Genomic DNA, 22,422 nt, shown 5'->3' with positions numbered 1-22,422 from the left:
CTTCATGGAGCTTATAGTTAATCGTGGGGGATGGACTGCATTGATCTGTGAGGTTACGCTCTCGAGTACCATCGGCAGATGTGCGGCTTGTCATGCATTGAAAGAGACTGGGAGATGTGTGTCGCTTTAAAAGTCAAAGACTAGTCACGGTTACTGCCTTATCCTCCATTAAATAACTAACCGTGTAAAGAGGCTCAGGGTTAGAGTTCCAGGCTGTAAGGTGAGATAGTTGGGTTTTCCCTTTAATACTGGTCCTTTTGACCTTGAGCTTCAAGCATGTCACTTAGCTGCTTTTAATCTCAGTTTTTTCATACCCGCCTCTTTGTTTCTTAAAGTAACATTGAGACTAAAATGATGTAAGAAGTAAGAAAGGATTTCTAGATCTGGAAAGAGGGTGCTTTGTAACCTGGGCTTCCTTTTGTAAGAACAGTGGCAGACGACACCCCCAGTCTTGAGCTGAGCAGCCGTGGAATGCAGTCCTCCCCCCGCCATCTCACAGATCTATACACTCCTCTAGGCGTTGGGTCTCTGTTAAGAATCCTCAGGGTGAACATGACTTGACTGTCTCCTCCCCGACGAGAGCTATGGGCATCTTTCTCCTTTTTCTTAGGGCACTAACTTAATGCTTCGTTCTTTGTTTGTTCTACCTTCAGTTTAGGGGACCCATTGACAGTGGTGGTGCCATTAACCCAGCTGACTCCTTGTGCGGGAGTCCTTGTTGCACTGTTGATTCTGTTAAAAATGTTTGTCCCCATCCTGTAAGTCACCTGGTGTAATACCCATAAAGAGGAGCCTGTCTGTAGGCAGGTATGGTACCTTTCCCAGCCCCAGTCCTTATCGGTAAGGGTATGTTACTATGTAGAGCAGAAAGCATTTATGCAGGGAAAAAATGTTTACCAACAGGAAGGTATCTGCCCCCCAAAGGAGAAGTCACGTATTCAGTTAGAATGATTTTTAAAAATATTTTAATCTAATGTGCCTTTTTATGTTTCTTCTCCCAAGTTTCCAGTTGTAATTAGAATTTCTTTCTTCTTGTGATGATAGAACACAACTTCTCAGAATGTAACCAAACGACCAATGCAGCAAATGCAGCCAACTGCTCCAAGAAACAGTAATTTGCGTGAATTACCAATAGCACCATCACATGTTATAGAAGTGAGTAACAGTCGCTGCTCCTCCGCACCAGCCGGGGCTCAAGTAAAGCCTATTATCAGCACGTCACCGCCCACGAGGCCCGGGGTGGGGCCCAGGACTGCGCAGGGGAAGGCTGATGTGAAAGTCAAGCCAGTTAGCCCTGTGGGCCGGCCTAAAGAGGAAGCAAAAACAGAACCAGAGGTAGGACTTTTCTTTTTCTAATTAAAAAATAATGTTTGGTCTCAAACAGGGAGACCTTATAATCAAGGTCTGTACCTCTTATCTCAGTTCACTCTCACCCAGTGAGTTCTTCACAAAATCATCCCACCTTCTTTTAACCTAACAGCCATATTCATATAAGATACACTTTCATTCTCACTGGTACTATATCAAATTGTATTCATATATTTATACAGTTATAGTTGTGTGTTACAGAATCTGTGTATATCAGGGATCTTAACCAACTGTTTCTCTGAAGGGCCCAGATAACAAATATTTTAGGTTTTATAGTCCAAATTGTCTCTCAGAATTACTCAACTCTGCTGTTTTATCACAAAAGCAAACATAGACAGTCTTACATCAATGGGCATGGCTGTGTTCTGGTAGCACTTTATGACAAAGTCAGATGTTGGGCCGGATGGGCTCATGGGCCATAGTTAGCTGACCCCTTACATTTACTCTTATGTTCCTGTGGCTTTTCTGGTTTTACACTGTGAACTTCTAGAAGGTAGGACCAGTTTAGACCTTTAAATAAGATGGGGAGGGCTGTTTTGTTCTGAATTGTGTATATTATTGCTGATTTCTAAATCGGTATAAATGTTGTAAGAATAAATAATAAATGCAAGTCAGTATTCTACATAATTTCCAATTGAGATGTTATTTGTACCTTTGTTTAGTTTTGGCCACTTGATTATGTTTTGCTTAGAGGCAGTTCAGTGTTAATGCAGTATTAGTCACAAACTTCTACATTTTTAAAAAAAATTTCTTCACGTCAGTAAAATTTATGCCTGAGACAAACCCCTTGAGGCCCTTGGTCTCCTGTAAAAGAAGTGAATGCGCTTGTCTAATGCTTCCCTGAAGTCAGGATTCCATTGCGGGCTGTTCCCTGGAATTATCGATACAAAAGTTGGGCAGTATCTGTATAATGTAGGTTCTAATGAAGCATAGGCATCTAGTGTAGCACAGGTTAGAACATGCCCTTGGAATGATCCACTGTCGCTAGCAGTGCGGCTCTGAGCCAGTTACTTCACTTTTTCCAAGCCTCAGTTTCCTTAACTATTGGGTGTATGTGCCTGAGATGTGGCTAGAGACCGGTATGTGGAAGTTATGTTAATAATAATATATATAATGTAATAAGTAAGTATATCTATTAACTTTATAAAATAATGGCACAAAGTTTCCTTAGATGAGAATATAAGCCCTTAATCATAATAAAAACAAGCGTTAACTGTTTTTTGCCTTTCAATCAATTAAAGTGCGGGGGTGTGTGTGTCAGATTTTCTTCTAATAAATTATTATAGCAGCTGTAATGTAATGTTTCCAAGTCAGAAATGTAAGTATAAAGTGAAAATACTGAGTTAACGTTTAATAACATCTTATTAGAAGAAGGGCGACATTTCGGTTTTAAAATCAATATATGAAAAAATCATGTAGATTTACAGATGGGATTGGGATAGTTTATAAAAAGAAATCACTGCTAAAAATTTTATCCTGCTTTTAGTTTATATAGCTAGCTCCTGACTCATGTGTGTAAATGGATTTGGCTCAAAAATGAAGCCACATATACTTTTGTAGTAACTGTGGCTAAATAAAAAGAGAAAAGTGACTTTTTAGGCATAACACTAGCCACGTTTGTCCCTTTCATAATAGTTGAGTTAATAAGCAGGCTTCTGAAGAAGTCTTCTGTAGGATAAAATGGCTGCTTTGTGCGTGAAGTGGAACTTGCAGGTGGCCATAGTGTAAGTGGTGCATGTCTTAATTTGTTTGCTTTTAATTTTCCGTGCACATAGAATGGGACCAGGAGTAAAGTGTTTTTTTATTTTTAAAATCTTCTGTTTGTTTTGCTTAGGTAAGTGTGGTTTATCTTCTTATATTCACCCAGTTGGTAATGATATAATGAAGGACAAATCTATTTAGAAGTATTTCTACCTATATTCTTGAACATACTTTAACTCTGTTTTGATTACATGGGGAAAAATCCTAGTGAATGTTAATTATTCTTGCATTTGAAACAGTGGGTCCTCTGGACCTGTTACTATTTCCCCAGAATGCCCTGGCCCCTTTACTTTTTGAACTTCTGTTTTTCTGTCTTCCCCTTAATGTCACTTCTAGCTCTGTGTAGCCCTCAGCCAACTTAAGATTTTCTGTTTCAGGTCTGTCCTAGACTTTGAAATTAGGTGACTGAGTTGATCAGGATTGCTTCTAAAATGACAAGCAAGCCCCAATGAGGGGGGTTGGCCCTGTGTCTTGTAGGTCAAGTGCACGGGCTCTGGGGGCACCAGCCAACTCTTCAGCTACGTTGTGTTCTTATAATTCCTAACTTCTAAGGTTTATTTGCTAACAGCTGAATTCTAGATAGAGTAAATCCTATTATATTCTTCTGCAAAGGATCTGTGAGTGATGATGTCTATGATTTCTTTTTTAAAGAAAATTATTACAATTTTAAACAAATGCTAAACTTTTAATAAACCTTCCTCTTTGGATGCTTTTTTTTTTTTTTTTTTTTTTTTTTTTTTTTGCGGTACGCGGGCCTCTCACTGTTGCGGCCTCTCCCATTGCGGAGCACAGGCTCCGGATGTGCAGGCTCAGCGGCCATGGCTCACAGGCCCAGCCGCTCCGCGGCATGTGGGATCTTCCCGGACCGGGGCACAAACCCACATCCCCTGCATCGGCAGGCGGACTCCCAACCACTGCGCCACCAGGGAAGCCCCTGGATGCTTTTTTTAAGAAAATTATTGGACTTTTACAAAGATTCTTCTGATAGACTTTCAGAATGGTTTGGGACTGGCATATTAAAGGCATTCCTTGTATGCCATTAATATTCCAGTACTGCAGTTGGCAGCATTTTGATTCTGAGGAGAGTGCATGAGTTCAAGGTCAGAGAGATTGATTTGTACTGTTCATTATAAGCAATTATTCTGTGACAAATGAGTTTGAGATCAGGCTGAAAATTCTGTACGAAAAATCAATAGTTCTAATCAGACCCTTTCAGGTCATTTACACCCCACCTTTTGTTGGTTCGTCAGAGGAGAGCCAGATAAAACCTGTGTGACAGCGAGGCCTCCCTACTGTTGCAGTTTCCATTTCAAACATATTTTGATATCTTAAATGAATAGTTTAATTGGTTTCAAAGTTGTAAATGAGTGGAAATTTACATTATTTCATTTTTAATATTCTGATAAGATTTTCCAAATTAGCTTTAGCTGTGTAATTTTTTTTTCCCTCCCCAGGGGAAGGAGTTAAAGTCTATAAGCAGATTTTGAATGGCTTCTTTCAATCCTGAATTAAAGGGTTTTTAGAAAGTGCCTTTTCTTAAGTTTGCTGAAACAGACTGGAACCGTCACCTAGCCTTGTACTCTAAACCATGTGTGTTTTCTGCTTCAGTTTCCTGATGAAGATGAAGAAACGAGGTTATACCGCTTAAAGATAGAAGAACAGAAGCGCCTCCGAGAAGAAATCCTGAAGCAGAAGGAGCTGCGGCGGCAGCAGCAGGCCGGCGCGAGGAAGAAGGAGCTGCTCGAGAGGCTGGCGCAGCAGCAGCAGCAGCTCTGCCCCCCACCGGCCCTGGCTGGGCAGGAAGAGCAGCTGTCGGCACCGTCGCCCACCAATGGTAACCCACTGTTACCCTTCCCGGGGGCACAGGTCAGACCGCATGTGAAAAACAGACTTCTCGTGAAAAACCAAGATGCCACTGTTTCAAATGTTCCACCCAAAACATCCAATTTTGTGCCATCTGGTGCTAACACGCAGTATCAAGGACAGCAGATGAAACCACTGAAACATTTGAGACAGGCCAGAACCATACCTCAGTGTCCAGCTCAGCACAAAGTCCTGCAGGTAAAGCCTGCAGACGGGGAGGGACCGCCACCCCCCTCGCAGACTGCTCGAGCCGCGTCCCTCCAGGGCCGGCCCCCGGAGGCCAAGCCTGGCGCGAAAAGGACTGTCATGCACCGGGCCAACAGCGGTGGCGGAGACGGGCCGCACGTCAGCTCCAAGGTCAGGGTGATTAAGTTGTCAGGCGGGGTAAGTTGACGAGGTCACCAGTGCCTCTTGGAATCTATGTTTCACTTAGTATGTCCTAACTCCCAGAGAGGATTTTTGAAGGAAGGGAAGTAAAGTTGCCTGTCTTAGAATCATGTGGACCAGCCTCTCCCCACTTGAAGCTGGTGTAAGAATTGTCGTTTAAATCCTGCTTCCAATTGGGACCCATGTTTCAGTTGTCTCTTGAGTCTTAGTGAAAAACCAGTGTGGCAGTTCCTAAATTAGACGTTTCTCAGTTTTAGCTTCTTTTTATAGATAATTTATGCTAGCATCATCAAGTTTGTTTTAAAAATAAAATTTCCTTTACCACAGAACACATAATTTGTTGTGTGTAGCTTTAGATTCAGGGAGCATCTATGGCAGCGGGGGGCGGGGGGGCAGTGTGTGTGTTGCTTTTAAGCAGCGTTGTTTCAAAGACTTTTCCCGTCTTCCAGTTCAAGCTAATTGCCCACCACCCCGCCCCCATTTGAGGGAAAAAGGGATTGACAGTATTCTAAAGTGAAATCATGTGTGATCCTACCATGTGCTTTCAGAAGTGGGGCACCCCTCATTTCTTTCTTCACCTCATAACAGTGCCCATTTTAGAGCATTTTCAGTAAAGCACAGTAATTGCAGTTTGGATAAATTCAGTGCTTAAACTAAACAGAGTTGCTGCAGATAGATTCCCATTGCAGGAGATTCTCCCGTCAGCGTCTGTAGAATACTTGCTTCCTTGATTCTGCCGTGTAGTCTTTATTTATTAGAGAAGGTAGCACTCATCTCTTGCTTTAATTATAACTAATTCTGCAACAGACTCTCTTTGGTCCGAGTAACTGTCGTGCTCTCTGTCGCAGCTCCCTATTGTGTGCAATTTGTGTTGCAAACTGGGGAAGAAAGGGGGAGAACCGTAAGACACGGGCTCTTAGAGCAAAGCAGCTACAGGTGATTACTTTTAAAACCAGAAAATATTTACAGTAAAAAAAGAAAAGGACTTCCAATCCTCAGTTCACCCAGGGACAGCAGCACCGCCAGGAGCGGGCGGGAGCTGTTTGCTGTGCTGGGTTAAGGGCGGCTCCTTGTTGCTGCTTAATTGAGTTTCAATTGCTTTTGTTTCTAGGTTTGTAGACTAAGGTGTGAAGTTTTTGACACGCCATAAGAAAATTTGTGATAGAGCAAATCTGTTGTTTCTCACCTCGGTTCATGGTGATTCAAAATGTTGATAAGTAGATGGCCTGTATTATATCAGATTGTTTAAATATTGTATGAATTTATTATCTTTAGGTGAAGACCCAAGTGTTCATCAGTTTCCGGTGTCTGTGTGGCCTTTTGCTTTTGACCGTATTTTAATCATACTTTGTCGGTGTCTCATTTTTTTACTTGAGTTAGAAACTTCTGAGGATGGGCCATGGGGCGATGGTTTGGGAATAGGCCTTTTCCCTGGGCAGCCACAGTGGTGCGGTGCAGGCCTGGGCACTCTGGGCTCTGGCAGACTAGGAGGTGCGGGACACAGCTCTGCTGTCCACAGGCAGCCTTCAACTAACGAATTTATCTACTTCAGCAGAATTTATCTACCTCAATTTTTGCTTTTTTCTCCCGTGGAAAAAATATAGTTTTTATATCAGACCATATTCCAAAATCATGCTGTATATAATTTTACAATACACAGGAAAACAACAGAGGAATTTTACATGAAAATAGCTGTCTGCCAAACTTTGAAATGGTTTTTTAGCTCCCTTTTTAATTCTTAAGTATTAAGTTAATTAACCAACATGTTCTGTATATTAGGATTTATTCCAATAATTCCTCCAATAGCATGTTGGCAACTTTCACCTTATCAGAGGATAAATGTCTCTTGTTTGTTTGTATCTCTCTGAACCAGAACAAACAGTGTTTCCCTAAAGGCCTGGGTTTTTTGGTGTGTTTTTTTGGTGGGTAGGAACTATTTGTAACATACCCATTGTGCAAAAAGGAGACAGTTCTTGTAAGTGCTAAGTATGCTCTCATTTTTCCTTTTATTTCTGTCCCTGCTGGTCCTTCTCTCCTTTCATGCACCATGGCATTAATGCCCAGGGCTGTGCTATGTTGTGTGCTTGGAGCTGGACCAGCCACCCTGGTGAGGGTCTGACAGGGGCTTAGCATATGGGAGGATTGACTTGTATATCGTACCTGTGCAGAGTATTATTTATGCATTTCAGGTTTATAGTTACTTGTTTAATAGAAGCATTTTGTTGTCAGTTCACATTCTTGTATTTTGCTATGAGCCCAGGACTTCCTCACATTCTGTTAGTGCAGAAATACAATAGACATCCTATTTATAAGGTTTTCTAGAGAAATTTACTTTTCAGAGAGTCAGTTTGACTTCTTTCACTTTTTTCTAACCTAAACTGGCATCGAATGTATTAACTAAACTATTCTTTGCATTCAGTGGTCTCCTCGTTCTAGTAGTTGGTCTTCAGACAGGACACAGGACTATCGCAGTACATAGTGCTGTTCTAGAAATTGTGTTCTGGCGGTGATCACAGTCAAAATATGTATCTACAGGATTGTTAGGGAAGCGGAATTTTCTTGGCAGTCTTATTCTGATGTACAAATTGAAAATATATTACAGCTTTAATTAGTTTTCTTTAGGTGAACTTTTACCTGTGAGGCAATTGTGAATCAATAAGGTCTTCTCTTTTGTCATTTCCATATTTCATTGTCTGTAATTCAATAATTTATCTTTGGATTTTATTAAATTGGGTTTTCTGAAAGGTGAAAGAGCCTGCGTCTTAAGACTATAGGTTTTTCAGTCTGCCCTTTCATTAATTATACTATCTTCAAAGTGATTTTAATTCATACTGATCATCGAAGGAGAATTTCTAGTCTTTTTATATTGTTCCTCTTTGTTAGAGCTAATGCATTACGGACATGGGAAGCATTTTCAAAAGGACGTAATGAAAAGTATCTCTTGGTGTTGGTTCTCACACATTCCCTGACCAGGTCTGGGTTTGTAGCTTGCAGAGTCGTACCTGACTTTCTTCGGGAGCCGTTTGGCATCATGCGTTCTTTGTTGGCCGATCCGAAGCTCCTGTGTATGGGGCGTGGAGGTTGAGGCCCTCAGTCACCAGGAGGGTGTGATGAGGTGAAAACAACGTGGCTGTGTTTGAGGAAGACCCGTGGCTGGATGCTTGTCTAATATTTATTGTCTTGGGGGCCCTTCTAACACGTAGAAGGTACTTTATAAATGTCCATTTTCTTTTTGGAATGCTCCTAAGGCCCCTTCTAGAAATACATTCCCTGATTTTATGCCACATAACAGGTAGTAGCTACTGTTTATCAGGTGTTTAGCATGTATTCACAGCATCCTTATGAGTTAGCTCTATTATTGCCATTTCATAGGTAAGTAAATTGAGTCTCAGATAGTAGCCCAGGGCCACTCAGCTACTAACTGGTAGAGTGAGGCTTCTAAATCCTGTGCTTTTTACCATTATTTATAATAGCTATTTTTGCTGCTCCTTTTCTTCCTAGGTTTCTTAGTTCTAGATTAGGGAGAGTAGTCTACTCTTTCCAGTGAGTTTTTAGGGGTGGCTTCTAGGATGAGGGGTGATCAGGTTTCATTTTGCTTGCCAACCCCAGTTGGTACTGACTGGCTGCAGAGTATGTGGAGAGGGTTTAGAGGTGGGCCACAGAGCCCTGACTGGGGAGTCAGGACTGGGGAGTGGCTGGGGTTTCATCACGCCTGTGCTGGAACCTGTGTGGAGTAGCCTGGTATGGTGAATTAAAGCGAGGGACGGTGTACCCTGGCTGAGTGTAGCTATGACTATAGCTGTGTGCTAGAAATGTGTCTTTGAACATTTCTATGTAGATCAAAATAGATCCGATTTTATATTTAAAATTGAAATCATTAAGGGAATTTGAAATTTAGAGAGACCTTTTGTTATGAGGCTAATCAATCTCTTTGTGAATTTTAGTTTTTTCCCATTTATATTGTCTGGATTTGTTGGGTGAGATTTAAAAAGGAACTAATTAATGCTACTTGTAAAGAGTGTTAAATGTTGGCAACTATTGCTTCTAAAATTTCATGTGCCTCCCTGAATAATATTTATATAAGTAATCTACTTAAAGAATTGTATTTGATGGAATGGTTCTCTTTTTATTATTTAAAACATAGGAATAGTCTCCATTTGCTCATTTCTCAGAAAGCTACTTTTAAGTATTTAATTTTCAGAAACCAAAAGAGCAATCTTGTTAAATCATAATTTCTGAAATTCCCTGGTGATCCAGTGGTTAGGACTCCATGCTTTCACTGACGAGGGCCTGGGCTCAGTCCCTGGTTGGGGAACAAAGATCCCACAAGCTGTGCAGCGTGCCGTGCCCCCCTGCCCCCAATCATAATTTCTCTCATAACCAATACATAATCTAGAAAAACCCTTCAGGTTAATAGCAGAGCATATATAAAAATGTAAAATGTTTACTTAGTGTAAACTTAGTATAATCACCCTCAGCCATGTTTTGTGATTAAACACCAGACAAAAGAATTAGGACGAGCAAGTGCCGTGCAAAATTCGTTTATTCAGGAGTTTAATTAGGCCTGCAGCTCTGTCTTCCAGTTTAGGGGAAATGGGGAATCTTTGAGATGTTTGCATCGGGTTACCTGGCCCAGATGAACCTCCTCCTCAGAATGAGGCTAAGCTTCTCCCAGGGTGGCTGTGAGGGTTAACTGTCCTGACATGGGTGAGATGAGTGGCACAGTGCTTGGGCACGTGGCATTGGCTCAGTAGATGTTACTACCCTTTCCTTTTAGTTAAAGGAAGAAAAAGTGTGTTCTTACAGTGTTCTTTAAGAAAATGAAAGCAAATTCTGAATTCAGCTGCTTTATTCTAATTGAGGTCATGAAAATTTTAAGAATTTGGCAGCAAATTAAGTAAAGAGCCCTTTGTTCTGCTGGCCACACAGAGAAATGGGAGAAGCACAGAATGCCTCAGCAGGAAAGCCAGCTGTCCAGTCATGATATTCTTGTATTTTACTTTTAAAAGGCTGTCAAAATGCTTCACGTAAAAGGTCCCAATTTGTTTGTGTGAGCTTGCTTTAGGGGGTTGGTGTGCATTTGTAGATTTCTTCTCTTCCTCAAAAGTTATTCTCAGATTTTCTCTAGCGCGATGGTGTGTGCATACCTGATCTTTTTTTGTGGAGTGGAGGACGTTTAATTTTGATATACGTAATCTCAAGAGAAGTTGCAAAAATAGTATAAGGAGTTTCTTACACTGTGTATCAGATTTACTAGAAACAGAAGTGCTGGCCTTGGAGTCATCTGTCAGTCTTCGGGGACTCTAGTATGAGAAGGAGTCGCAGGTGGGGGTACAAGTGGTCACCCTCGCGGCCTCCCGTTCTCCGGACGTGCCCTGTTGTTCCGTGGTCTGGCCGCCTTGCTCTTGTAGTTCTGTCTCCCCGCTCCGTCCGCACTCATGCTGCGCCCTTTCTCGGCGCCTGCACGCCCCCGCCGCGCCCTGCCCTTCTCTGCCCACTGCTGGAGCTGTCTCCTAGTCACTGCTCCTGACTGAGGCTGGGTTTCCACTTCAGTTCATTTTTTGTCTCAAATACATTGTAAATATTTAAGAAACATTTGTTGAAATAATAGAGAAAATAAGTAGCTTCTCCCTTTAAAAATACAGGTATTGTTTACAGTTTCTTTATGGAAATATCCAAGGAGGAGGAGTTAACACAGTGTGGTGTTGTCGTCGTTTCCTTCCCCCCCGCCCCACAGCACTTCTGATTATAAAAGTGACAGCTGTATGTTGTAGACATTTAGATGGCACTAGTAAGCAGAGTATGATAACACCAGAAATAGCCTTAATCCTTGTTAATTCGGTTTACAAGATGTGATTGTATTGTACTTTTGGCTGCTGTTTGATGAGTCTGTGGTGATGACTCGTTCTTGGGGAGACCCATGCCCCAGGCCAAGGCAGAACAAGGCTCACGTTGTGTATGTCATTCTATGACTCGCCAAGCTGCCTGGCCACGGCTGGAGGACTCAGCTGTCCTGACTCACTGGTTTCTGGTGGAAGCTGACTTGATGCCATGGTTTGGGGCAGTACCCAAGAGCTGATGCCATGCTAGAGGACCAGGAGAAAGGAAGTCAGATGAAAGTGAGTTGGAAATGGGTAGTAAAGGACAGAACTGCAGTGGGCTTGTGATAGAGAAACACCTCTGGGAAGCTGAGTGTAAGAGAAACTTCTTTGACACAGGTAGGGGAGCCAGGAGAGGCCCTGCCCAGATGGACGGGGAGTGGGGGTGGGCGTGGAGGCACCACCGTCCAAGGAGGTGAGAGCCCAGACTCCCACCTTGCTGACCCCTGGTTCCCTCTCGTCCTGCCATCCCTCTCCTCTCTGGTGGGGAGAGTGGCCAAGTGGCTGGTTGTAGTTGGGCCTCATTTGTTGCCTGATCATTTCCCTGTTAGAGGGGCTGATGAGCAGTCAGATGGCCGAAAGGCAAATAAGAGGAAGAAAAATGGGGCACGAATCTTGATTAATCGCTTGTTTGATAAGATGTATATTCTAGAATCTTCTTTTGGAGGAGAAGCTACTGTGCATAAGTAATTGTTTTTAAGAGCTTTGAAACACTTTGGTGCGAAGAACTGATAACTTCTAGAGGTATGACGTTTTAAGCATTCTTAAACACGTGACCTCTAAATTTGGGCAAAATAGACTACTGTTCATTAGAGGACAGGAATCAGCTTTAATGAATTAGAATGTCTACACATGAATTTATAGGTGTTTTTAGGCATATGGTGTTTCTTTCAGAGCGAAATAAGTGGTTAAATCAGAAATAATTCTCTTGTAATTAGGAATCAGGATTTGCTAACCCACCTTCTCCAGCAGAAAAGGAATCTGCTTTCTCCAGCATCTTGGGTAACTTCCCTCTCCTCACTTCGAACGGCTACCAAGAATAGGAGCCTCGTCACCTGCGCCGGGAAGTCGCCTAGCGCTCTGAAGTAGGTCCTTCCCAGCTGCCCATCCGGGGCAGGTTGGAAGCGTCTGCTTTCCAGAGTCTGGAGCTTCATCCCTACGGGGCCGCTCTTGCTGGAGAAGCCAGAGTTCGTGGGCCCCTGCTGCTGGGTGAACCGCAGTCTCACTTCTAGCAGTCCTTTCCTTTTTTTAGATTGGTAGGTCTGTGCTGTAGAAATTGGAGAATCCTGGGGCATCAGATGCCCTCACAGGCTCAGGGCTTTGGTATATTTCTCCAAAGGCCAATTAATTTTGCTTTAAAAAGATTCCCCAAATCTAACTAGTTTCGGAAAGGTAGAATGTTGAGAGAGAGAGAGAGAGAGAGAGAGAGCACTTGAATAACTGTGCCGTGTTATCACCATAAGGCGAAATCCTGGTGCACCTACCGGTTGAGTCCATTTTTTCTCCAGGAAGCCCAAGCAAGCACTTGTGAGATCCCTTTAACCTTAAGGATTTTGTTTCAGTCCAGCCCGTGTAGACCTGTTACTGGAATTTTATAGGAAGCAGTTTAGATTTAAGTTGCTGCTTTTACACGTTCTGCACGCTTGCCATATGGAGGGATAGCTTATTGCATAGAATAGATGGACACTGCCCATGTGAAGTGTCCTCACCTCATATCATATTGCAGCAGTTTAATTAGGGAATTGACACAGGAACCTGGATAAGAATGTTATTAGCCTGTTTATTTTCTTTTATCTTTTCTCCTTTAAGTAGTAGTCTCAAAGACAGACTAGAGCATGAAATGTATTTGTGTTTAGAAACTTCGTAGAGCATGCATATCACTTCTTGTCCAGATTCTGGGCGAGCTTTCTAAAGATCACAGGGCCAGGCCCAGCATTGTTGTAGTTAATAGAAACCTGCTCTGTGAGGTCTGTGGGCTGGCAGATCAGCAGCATTGCCATGACAGTGAAGTAGGCCTTATCGAAAGGAGAATTCATAAGAGGCTGCCCTGGGACCCTAACCACTGTCCTTCTCTGTGTCCTGACAATGTTATCTGTCCTCTCAGTACGGAGTATCAAATGTCTGTTGTGAGTACAGAAATTAATTTAATGTCACCTGAAGACATGCAATTAATCTTTTAGAGGTTTTCATAATACCTTTACAGAAAGAGTTGCCAGTTTGGCGGATTTGGATTTTGGGGTTTAGAAGAAGATAAGGAAAATTAATTTTTCATCAGGGTTAATACAAGCTAGCAGGGCCACAAAGGCTGAGAAAAATGGTTGGGGAATTTGTCAAGTGTTGTCACTCTAGAATAATGCTGCTTAACGTCTGATAGGTGTAATCAAGAGTTGAGATTTCTATAGAGAGGGATTAATCAATTTGCTCACTAGTGAATGCGAGCCAGCGATACCACTTCTTCATGATGTTTAAGAATGAAAATAAGATTTGATCTGTCAAATTGCAGGATACCCTGACAATATCAATGGGCATTTTTATCTATACATTTAAACAATTTGTTATAAATAAATTTGTCATGCTAATGTTGGTGGCTACAAACCTCATTTTTTGTAACGATTAAGCTGATAAAAAGTGTTCCCTAAGCTTACTTAATTCAGGAAGTGCCTTTTATATTTAAGAAAAACTGCCCTCAAGAGACATTTTTATAGTATTCATTAAAAGATATTTATTTGTGGATAAAAACCAAGAAAATATTTCCAGGTTGGTCTAAGACAGGCCAAACTTCTTTTCTCTTCATCTGTTTTGGAGGAAGTAAAAGGTATTTATATTTAAAACCATGTCTAAACACACTGCTGTGCAAAGAATTTAAAAGGGAACTGTGCCACCCTAGAGAAATGCACTTTCAAAGTGAATTTCCTTTCTTTGAATGGAATGTAATCTGCCATCCACAGATGACTAGTTATTTCCTTACATTAAGATGATAATGTAACTTAGTAAGTTTTTAATGAAACTTTCAGGTTTCTGAAAGTCCTGATTTGAATCGACAGTATTTTAAAATTTACATAAGTAATAATTTTGGGATCTCCTTCAGTGCTGTTAACTATATGCACAAGTTGTAGAAGACTTCTAAGTAAATAGGTGGGTTCAGTTTGGCTTGGTTCTCATTCACCTTTTTTCTGTGTCTGTGAGAATGTGAGAGTAGGTGTAAAAAATATGTTTCTGGCCACAGCCTAGAAGTTAGTAGGTTGAATGTTGCCTAGTGTTAACCGGAATAACTCTGGGATTTAAAATTTATCCTAAGAATTAGCTTTTCGTTGTGCTAATTTGAAAGAAAATAATTGTTCTCTCAATTGAAAAAAAAATCTGCTTTTCTTACAAAATGAAATAACTTATTACTTATATTTAAGCCTTGAGTCCTCAGCATGGTTTCCAGAAAAATGTCAGAGCAGAGCATTATAGTAAACCTTCATTTCCTTAAAATGATTTAATTGAATGATGGTTAGTCCCTTTGTTTCTAACCCTGCTAAAAATAGTTATGTTAGTATAAGCTCCTTGCCTACGAGGTTGTGTGGAGTCCATGCTTTGGAACCACTGAGACAGGAAGTCCTAAAAGCACTTACTGTGTGACCAAGGATCTCGCGTTTTTCATTTGGAAAGTGAATAATAATATTTACCTTGAGGGAGGATTGAAGGAAAACAGTCTCTGTACAGACCCTAGTGTACTACTTGTCAAGTTGAAGACATTCAGCAAACAACTCCATCCATCTTCCCATGAGTGGAGCATGTTGAATGATGCCATTCAGCATGGTGATGGAGAGCCTAGAGTGCCTTGGAAATTTCTGTTATAAAGTTTATTACATCATTTGTAGCTGTAGAAGGTGTAAAACATTGTCCTGAATATAAGTAACTCCAGAGCTTACCCAGACCTTCCCGTCACTTGTCAGTAAGCTGACGATAGCAGTTTTTCCCAAAAGTTGGGCCTTTGTTATAATCCCTGCCTGAAGCATCCCTCTTTCTTGTTCATCGTTGACTCACCAAGTGCTTGTCGTCTTCCTGCCCAGGGCTCGGTCCTCTTCTCTGAGCCGAGGATGCGTGGCGACCAGTGCTGCCCGCGGCGCTCCCGTTCTCGTGAGCGTGACAGGACTGTGAGTGGTGATTAACGCTGTGAAGAAGAATAAAGCAGTTACGTGGCCTGGGAAACCTTAGGGTTAGAGATGCTGGGGGCCCCCTCGAGTGAGCAGGTCAGGCTGGCGGCTGCTGAGGCTCCCCGGGCGGGGAGGAGTAGGGGTGCTCACCGTGCCTGTGAGTTTGTGAGATGCAGACGGAGCGGGGAGACCGCCAGGCGGCGAGGTCCAGACCTGCAGGCACTCTGATCACAGATGTCCTTTACTGTGTCTTCTCAGGCCATCTCCTAGGAAGTCCTAAATGGAGAGGCTTTTTGTGATAACTCTACCTGTATTTCTGAACTGCAGATGGGGAATCAAGCTTACTTTAAAACGTAAACTTGTTTTGAAAGGAAAATAAAAGTTTAGAACTTTGTTTTTCAGGGTGTTCCTCTGACCTAATATTGTCAGACATAAATTAGCACCAGTCTCTTAACTCAGAATAACAGCAAAGAGAATTTTTGTTTGGGGTGTTTATTGACTAAATGTTTCTGTTCTTAATTCCCAGTTTAAAAATCATCAGATCACCACAGCGTTACATATTTATCACCCAAATACATACACACAGTGTATACCTTAAAAATAGGCAAATATCCTACTTTTGGTGCAAGCTCTTCTTTTTAAATAAAACTTCACTATCTAGATCATCTACTTTTTTTTTTTTTTTTTTTGGCCGCTCCTGCGGCTTGTGGGATATTAGTTCCCCAACTGAAGATTGAACCCAGGCCCCCTGGCCGTGGAAGCAGAGTCCTAACCACTGGTGGCGAAGGAATTCCCTTTTTCTTCTCTCTTTTTCTTTTTCTTTCTTTTTCTTTTTTTGTTTTCTATTTTAAGATCATCTACGTTTTTAGCTCTGGATTGCTAAAGAAAACATCTGCAACGATATTCACCATGTTGTCCACCGTATATAGGGACATTATTCGTTTTAGACCACATGTACCAGCTGATTACCGATTTGTACAGCATGACAGTATGTTTTCTGGTGCACCCAGTATCAGTGCTGAACTGAAGGCTGGCCTCTTTAGTATCACAGTGGCATTTAGTAAATACGTATGTACTAATTGACAGTGGCTATAACCTAGTATCCTGATACTGTAGTCTCTTTTTTAATAGCACATTCAGAGCTACGTAGTTTTTAGAAGCCTGATCTACCATTGATTGTTTTATTCAGTAAATATCTCATTGCCATCTATATGCATAGGAAATTTTGGCTTGGTAAACAAAAACAGACTCACCCAAGTCTAAGCCACTGGTTTCTCTAAACCATACATAATAGCCAGTTCATTTATCCACATTAGTGAAAAAGGTAGACGGTGGAGAATCAGTCAGTAGACTGTTAGGTAGCTGAGCTGTGTGGAGAATTTAGTGACCCAGTGCCACCTGCATCTATGGCACAGCCTCTGGTGGGACCTGGGGGCTAGTGTGAAGTGTCAGCCCATGTAAAGAGACGTGTTTAAGAACAGTGAGACTTAACATTTGAATAGTGAATTTATGAATCTTATACTAACAGAATTTTAATATGCTTTTAAGTAAATTAATAAGTGATGGATTACTGGCTTTTAAAGATAGGAATATGTGGTGTATACCCTTAAAATTTTCAACTTTTTAGTATAGAAAATTTCAAGCATATACAAAGCCAGAGAGTGTTCACATAGCTTTTCAAGATATGAACTTTGAAAAATTGTGTGCTGAGAATAGGCCATCATCCCTGCCTGGCTGGGGTACCTGCTCACACCTTTTGGATGAAAGATGTAATGGAGAAGTTTCAAGAAGCACAAGAAGCAGTCTGACTTCACGTGGATCCTGGTCCTGCAGAACGGCCTGCCTTTCCATAGTGCGTCCGTTTTCATTTGGGGAACAGTCTTCCATCTGGTTGGAATAACGCCCAGCAGTATCACATTTCAGACAATTATAGCCAACATTATAGAGTCACAGAGTCACAGAACATTATGGGGGCACCCACCTGGTTCAGCCATCCTCAGCCCTGGCTGGACAACATCACTGGAAGAGCGTTTAAAATGTGCTCATGTCTGGGGCTTCCCTGGTGGCACAGTGGTTGGGAGTCTGCCTGCCGATGCAGGGGACACGGGTTCGTGCCCCGGTCCAGGAAGATCCCACATGCCGCGGAGCGGCTGGGCCCGTGAGCCATGGCCGCTGAGCCTATGCGTCCAGAGCCTGTGCTCTGCAACGGGAGAGGCCACAACAGTGAGAGGCCCACGTACCGCAAAAAAAAAAACCCCAAAAGACAAAAAAAAAATGCTCATGTCTGGGTTCCAGCTCCAGAGGGTCTAATTGGATGGTTCTGGGTCAAAGTCCAGGAACACTAACACATGAGAGCTCCCCAGGCGACTAACGTGCAGGTCGAATACCCCTGACTAGTCGCACACTAAGCATGATGTGAGCTGTCGATTTTTGGTAGATTTCCTTTGTCAGGTTGATTTGTCCCTTCTGTTCCTAGTTCACTGAAGATTTTTATTATGAGTGCTTTTCCTGTATCAGTGCAGGTGGTCATGTGGTCTTTTCCTCTACTGATGTGGTCTGATAACTGATTTTTGAGTTAAACCAACCTTGCATTCCTGGGGTAAATCTTACTTGGTTATGGTGTATGATTCTTTTTCTGCGTTGCTGAATTTAGTTTGCTAGTGTTTTGGTGAGAATTTTTTTCATGTATATGTATGAGGGATATTCTTTTGTGGCTTTTGTTTCTTTTGATGTCTTTGTCTGACTTTTGTAAAAGGGTAATACAAGTCTGAGAGAATGAGTGGGGAAGTTGTCCCTCCGCTTTTGTTTTCTGAACCAGATTGTGTAAGATTAGACAGTTGATAGAATTCACCAGAGGATCCGTTTGGGCCTGGGCTTTTCATTTCTTCACCTGGTCTCCTGGGAGGCAGCCCTGTCGCTGCCCAGCTTAGTGCTCAGCCAGCGCTCAGGGATCGGTGGTGCTCGGCACCCCGCCCTGCACTTGGCCGGCGAGCTGTGAGTGCGTTGCCCCCTCAGACCCCTCCTCAGCTCTTCTTCCTGCTGTCCCCCTGCGGTTCCCTGTCCGCCATGTGGGGAGGACTTGTCTGGGCCACCAGTAACTCTTTCATTTCTAGAATTTCCTCATTCAGTTTCTCAGACTCCTGGCTGGTCTGCTCTTGTTCCAAACAGGACTGAGGCCGGAGGCCCGCCTACGTGTGGGTACTTGTGACTCAGAGGAGGAGGGGCGACCAGGGTGCTGCTCAGCCTGCGGGCGCTCTGGGGAGCCCAAGTGTTCAGGGTTGTATCTGCAGGGAGGAAGGCACTGGGGCGCGCCTGGGATTCACAACCAGCGCCGGGGGACAGTGGGGCGAGTCAGGATGATGACCCGCTTTCATTAGGTTTGAGTGGGAGTTAAAAGTTTAAAACCACTGCCTATACAAACTGTCAGATTTTCACAAGAATGCTCATGAAAATGGAAAAGGCATGTCGAGTATGAAGTATTTTTAAAGTCAAGCACTATTTCACTGAACTCAACAGCACTTACTTTAGTAATTATAGACCTCTTGAGTGGATACAGTAATTAAAGATCTTAGTTTTAAATTTGAAAAATACTATTAAAACCCAAACACCCGTCAAATAAGAAAGTTCCTTAGTGGCCCTAGTGAAATGGCAGGCTTGATGGTTTTGCTTCTCAGTTGAACACTGATCGAGGTGGACCCCGATGCTGGGGAGGGATGCCTGCTCGTGCGGAGACTGACCAGCGTGCTGCCTTGGTTTCAGCAGGGAGGAGAGAGCGATGGCTTTTTTCACCTGGAGGGCCAGCCTCAGCGGCTCCCTCAGCCCCCAGAAGTGAGACAGCAGCCTGCCCGCAAGGTGACGCTGACCAAGGGGGCACTTCAGCAGCCCCAGCACCCTCCGGTGGGGGCCCACGTGCACTCAGCCGGCCCTCCAGGCATCAAGAGCATCCAAGGAATTCACCCGGCCAAGAAGGTACTGCCTGTTACTGCCCCTGCCCCAGGAGCGGAGCCCCATGAACCCACTGATGGGAGTGCCTGGCGCAGCAGGAGTGCTCAGATTGTGGATGAACGAACCATAGTTTCCTTCGCCCTGGCTTTGAAAGCTAACGTGTTCACAAAAGCGCTTTCCTCTTGTGACATTTTTAGTGGTACGATGCTGGGAAATCACCCTAAACCCAGGCTGCGGGTATTTCGGGCAGCTCTGAGCTGTGCTCTGGGGACAGCCCTGCACAGAGCCCAGCCCAGCGCTCCTTCCTCCCCTGCCAGCTGCTCCTCCAGAGACTGCTTCCTCCTCGTCACCCCAGTTCGCAGATGGGAAGCCTTTGGGGGTGAAGTACCTTGCCCGAGAAAGTGCCTCTCCCCCCGGCTCTTCCCTCCTCCCTCCCTTGCTCTGGGGGTCGAGGGGGTGTTTTCCTTCTCCGAGCTCAGTGTGGGAGACGAGGTGTGGGCATCTAGTACCCCTTGTGAATTTAACCTTCCCGAGGAGAGGAGCGTCCCCCTTGTCCCGTCATGTCCTGGTGGGGACCCCCCCAGCTTCTGGTGAGGGTGTCTTTGTAGCTTTCCCAAGGCCCCCCTCTCTGCCCGACAGCAAGGTCCCCTCTTGGCGCAGAAGCCAGATGCCCCTTGCCTGATGACCTTAGGGTGGAAGAGGGGCAACAGTACCTGCTCTGAGTTTCTTCTAGAAAGCTCTGAACTCTGCCAGTTCATCCTCTCTGCTTGCCTTGCAGGTGATATTAAGGAGTAGTGTTAGCCAGAAGACCGTTATAGCTCTTTGAAGTTAATTCAGTTACTCCGGATTTATTTTCTCATAAATACCTTATGATACAGGGACAAACAGAGTAGTGACATTTTTGCTGCAGGTGGCACAGGCACAGACACATGAAGTCGTATCTTCAGATATACTCTTTAAAAATTGCTCCAGTCTAAATTTTCTTTGGTCAGGTGTTGTCCCTGGGTATGCTATGAGAAAGATCGTAGGACACACCTCCCCCCCATAGTCTGTTGTACACATAGATAAAGCACTCGTGTTTCTTCATCCTTAGCCTCAGGTTACTCTCCTATAAAAGTGAGGACAGTAATCTTTCCTGGCTTATTTGGGCTCTTGCGAGGGTTTTATAAGAAGATACACGGTGCCTGGAATGTGAGCCAGCACTCGGTAGAGAATGTTGTTATTAATGTTACAGAACATACTGCTGGTTTCCAGGCAGTGAAACTTGCACTTTTTGATGGTGTTTTCCCATGTGACTTCTCTTGAAATACCGTTTTGCACTCCAGGAACTCACTTCACAGGAGTAGTTGTGTCACCTTCTGTGGAATGTTCCAAAGTGTTGCGTTCTTTTCTCAGTTTCCCTTTGTGTGGCAGCCATTCATGTACTAAGGTTCCATTCTGATTTCTGTCTGCCTTCCTCTGTGCCCTTCTCTGTGATGGGGTGGGAGGTCATTTTTGGCTCTTTCTCCCCGACTCTCGGGCAGAACTGGGCAGAATGTCTGGAAAGCGCAGTGAGCCCAGTCACATCCGCGTCTGCGTCTCACTGCTGTCCTGATCTGGGGGGTGCTGGTGCTTTATCTAATTTCCGGATTAGAAAAGGCGGGAAAGCTCAGCGGTTCCTTCTTGTTTAAAAGATCCCAAAACAGTGGTTTTGAGCCCTGGACGGCTTTTAAAAATGCTAAGGCCTGGGTCCTACCTTAGGCCAGTGATGTTGTAATTTCGGTGGGGGACAGGGGCACTCAGTCGTTGTAGTTTGGGTTTTTGGTTTTGTTTTGAAAGCCCTGCAGAGGAGTGTAATGTGCAGTGGTGCAGCCGGTGGGAGACTCCTGCTGCAGAATCTGCCCTCCCAGGGTACGTAGTGTTGTGGCTTGCAGTGACAGGGAGGCGGCTGTGGGGAGCACCATGCACAGTCCCCTGGTCCCCGCTGGGTTTGCCTGGGGTACCGTGGGAGAAATTTGGGCTCCGGGGCCGTTAAGGACTGGACCCAGATCTTTGTGTTACTTGCGGCAGGTTTCTGAACCCCTGTGATCCTGCTGCTTCGTCTACAGGATGATGGTAGCACAGAAAGTGCCTACCTAGTACCATGCTTGGCACCAAGATAGGTGCAGACTTTGCTGCTTCCTTTTCCTTCCTTTTCTTTTACTCCAGTTTGCTGGGTACTGTGGTCTTATTTAGACATTAAACCCTTTTCTGATAGTGGATAAAAACTACAGAAGGTCCTGTCGCTCACGGTATATTTTAATGGATTCTGATTTGTTCACTTTTGTATCTTAGTAGCTGTGAAAAAACCCCCAAGCCTCAACCTTGAATAGTTCCTTTTGTTGTTGCCAGGTCATCATGCACGGGAGAGGCCGGGGAATGGCAGGTGCGATGGGCCGGGGCCGCCTGATGCCGAACAAGCAGAATCTCCGGGTGGTGGAGTGCAAGCCTCAGCCCTGCGTCGTGTCTGTTGAAGGGCTTTCTTCATCCACTACTGACGCCCAGCTGAAGAGCCTGCTGATGTCAGTAGGACCCATTCAGGTGGGTCACCTGGGGCCCGTTCTGTCTGTGCCCTTTGTCCTTCCCAAGACTCGGTTATTTCTTCATTTAAAATCCCTGTGTGTTGGTTACTTCATGTTAAAACAGTACTCTTGAGAAGAAAGACAAATATTTTATCTGCTGTGCACACTTGATGCCAGAACTTTTGCCTTAGGGTTAGATTATTTGGAAATTATCAGGTGCTCAGAAACGTTATGAAATATTTATTCTAGCTGAACAGATTATCCCTTGAAATCCTCATATTATCCTAAAGTTCTTATATGCACCCAAACACGCAGTCTTTTTGCTCTATCACACACTTGTTTTGTGTGTAACGATTTTAACATTTTAAAGTATCTAGCCTTTTGACCTTAATTTTCAGAAATAGCCTCACATGTTAACACCTGTGGAACTTGCTTTTTTTACTTTACAAATGTGAAATAATGTGGACTATATTTTGGTCTCTTAATTTTTAAACTGGCTAATTCTAAATGTGTGAAGATCTCTGCCGAGCTGGCTGC

General features: G+C 43.6%; 1 protein-coding gene across 10 annotated transcripts in view; it reads left to right on the top strand.

Moving 5' to 3' along the window:
- Nucleotides 1-22,422, top strand: part of RBM33 (RNA binding motif protein 33) — a 117,344-nt gene that overhangs the window by 79,495 nt on the left and 15,427 nt on the right. For 3 of the 10 annotated variants that reach the window (XM_022576632.3, XM_089917119.1, XM_089917123.1), the window contains 4 exons: nucleotides 1,045-1,335; nucleotides 4,738-5,376; nucleotides 19,160-19,369; nucleotides 21,716-21,904. In XM_022576632.3, the coding sequence (XP_022432340.1) occupies nucleotides 1,045-1,335; nucleotides 4,738-5,376; nucleotides 19,160-19,369; nucleotides 21,716-21,904 (1,329 nt within the window). Of the gene's footprint in view, nucleotides 1-1,044; nucleotides 1,336-4,737; nucleotides 5,377-15,316; nucleotides 15,966-19,159; nucleotides 19,370-21,715; nucleotides 21,905-22,422 lie in introns of those variants that run through there. The other 7 variants (XM_089917120.1, XM_089917127.1, XM_089917122.1 and 4 more) reach the window with 6 other exon arrangements.

This window comes from Delphinapterus leucas, chromosome 9 (genome assembly GCF_059928025.1).
Source record: "Delphinapterus leucas isolate spDelLeu-1000000601 "Yukka" chromosome 9, BTC_Dleu_Yukka2, whole genome shotgun sequence".
In the NCBI taxonomy this organism is placed as follows: Eukaryota; Metazoa; Chordata; class Mammalia; order Artiodactyla; family Monodontidae; genus Delphinapterus; species Delphinapterus leucas.
This window is presented reverse-complemented; position numbering and strand designations above follow the sequence as displayed.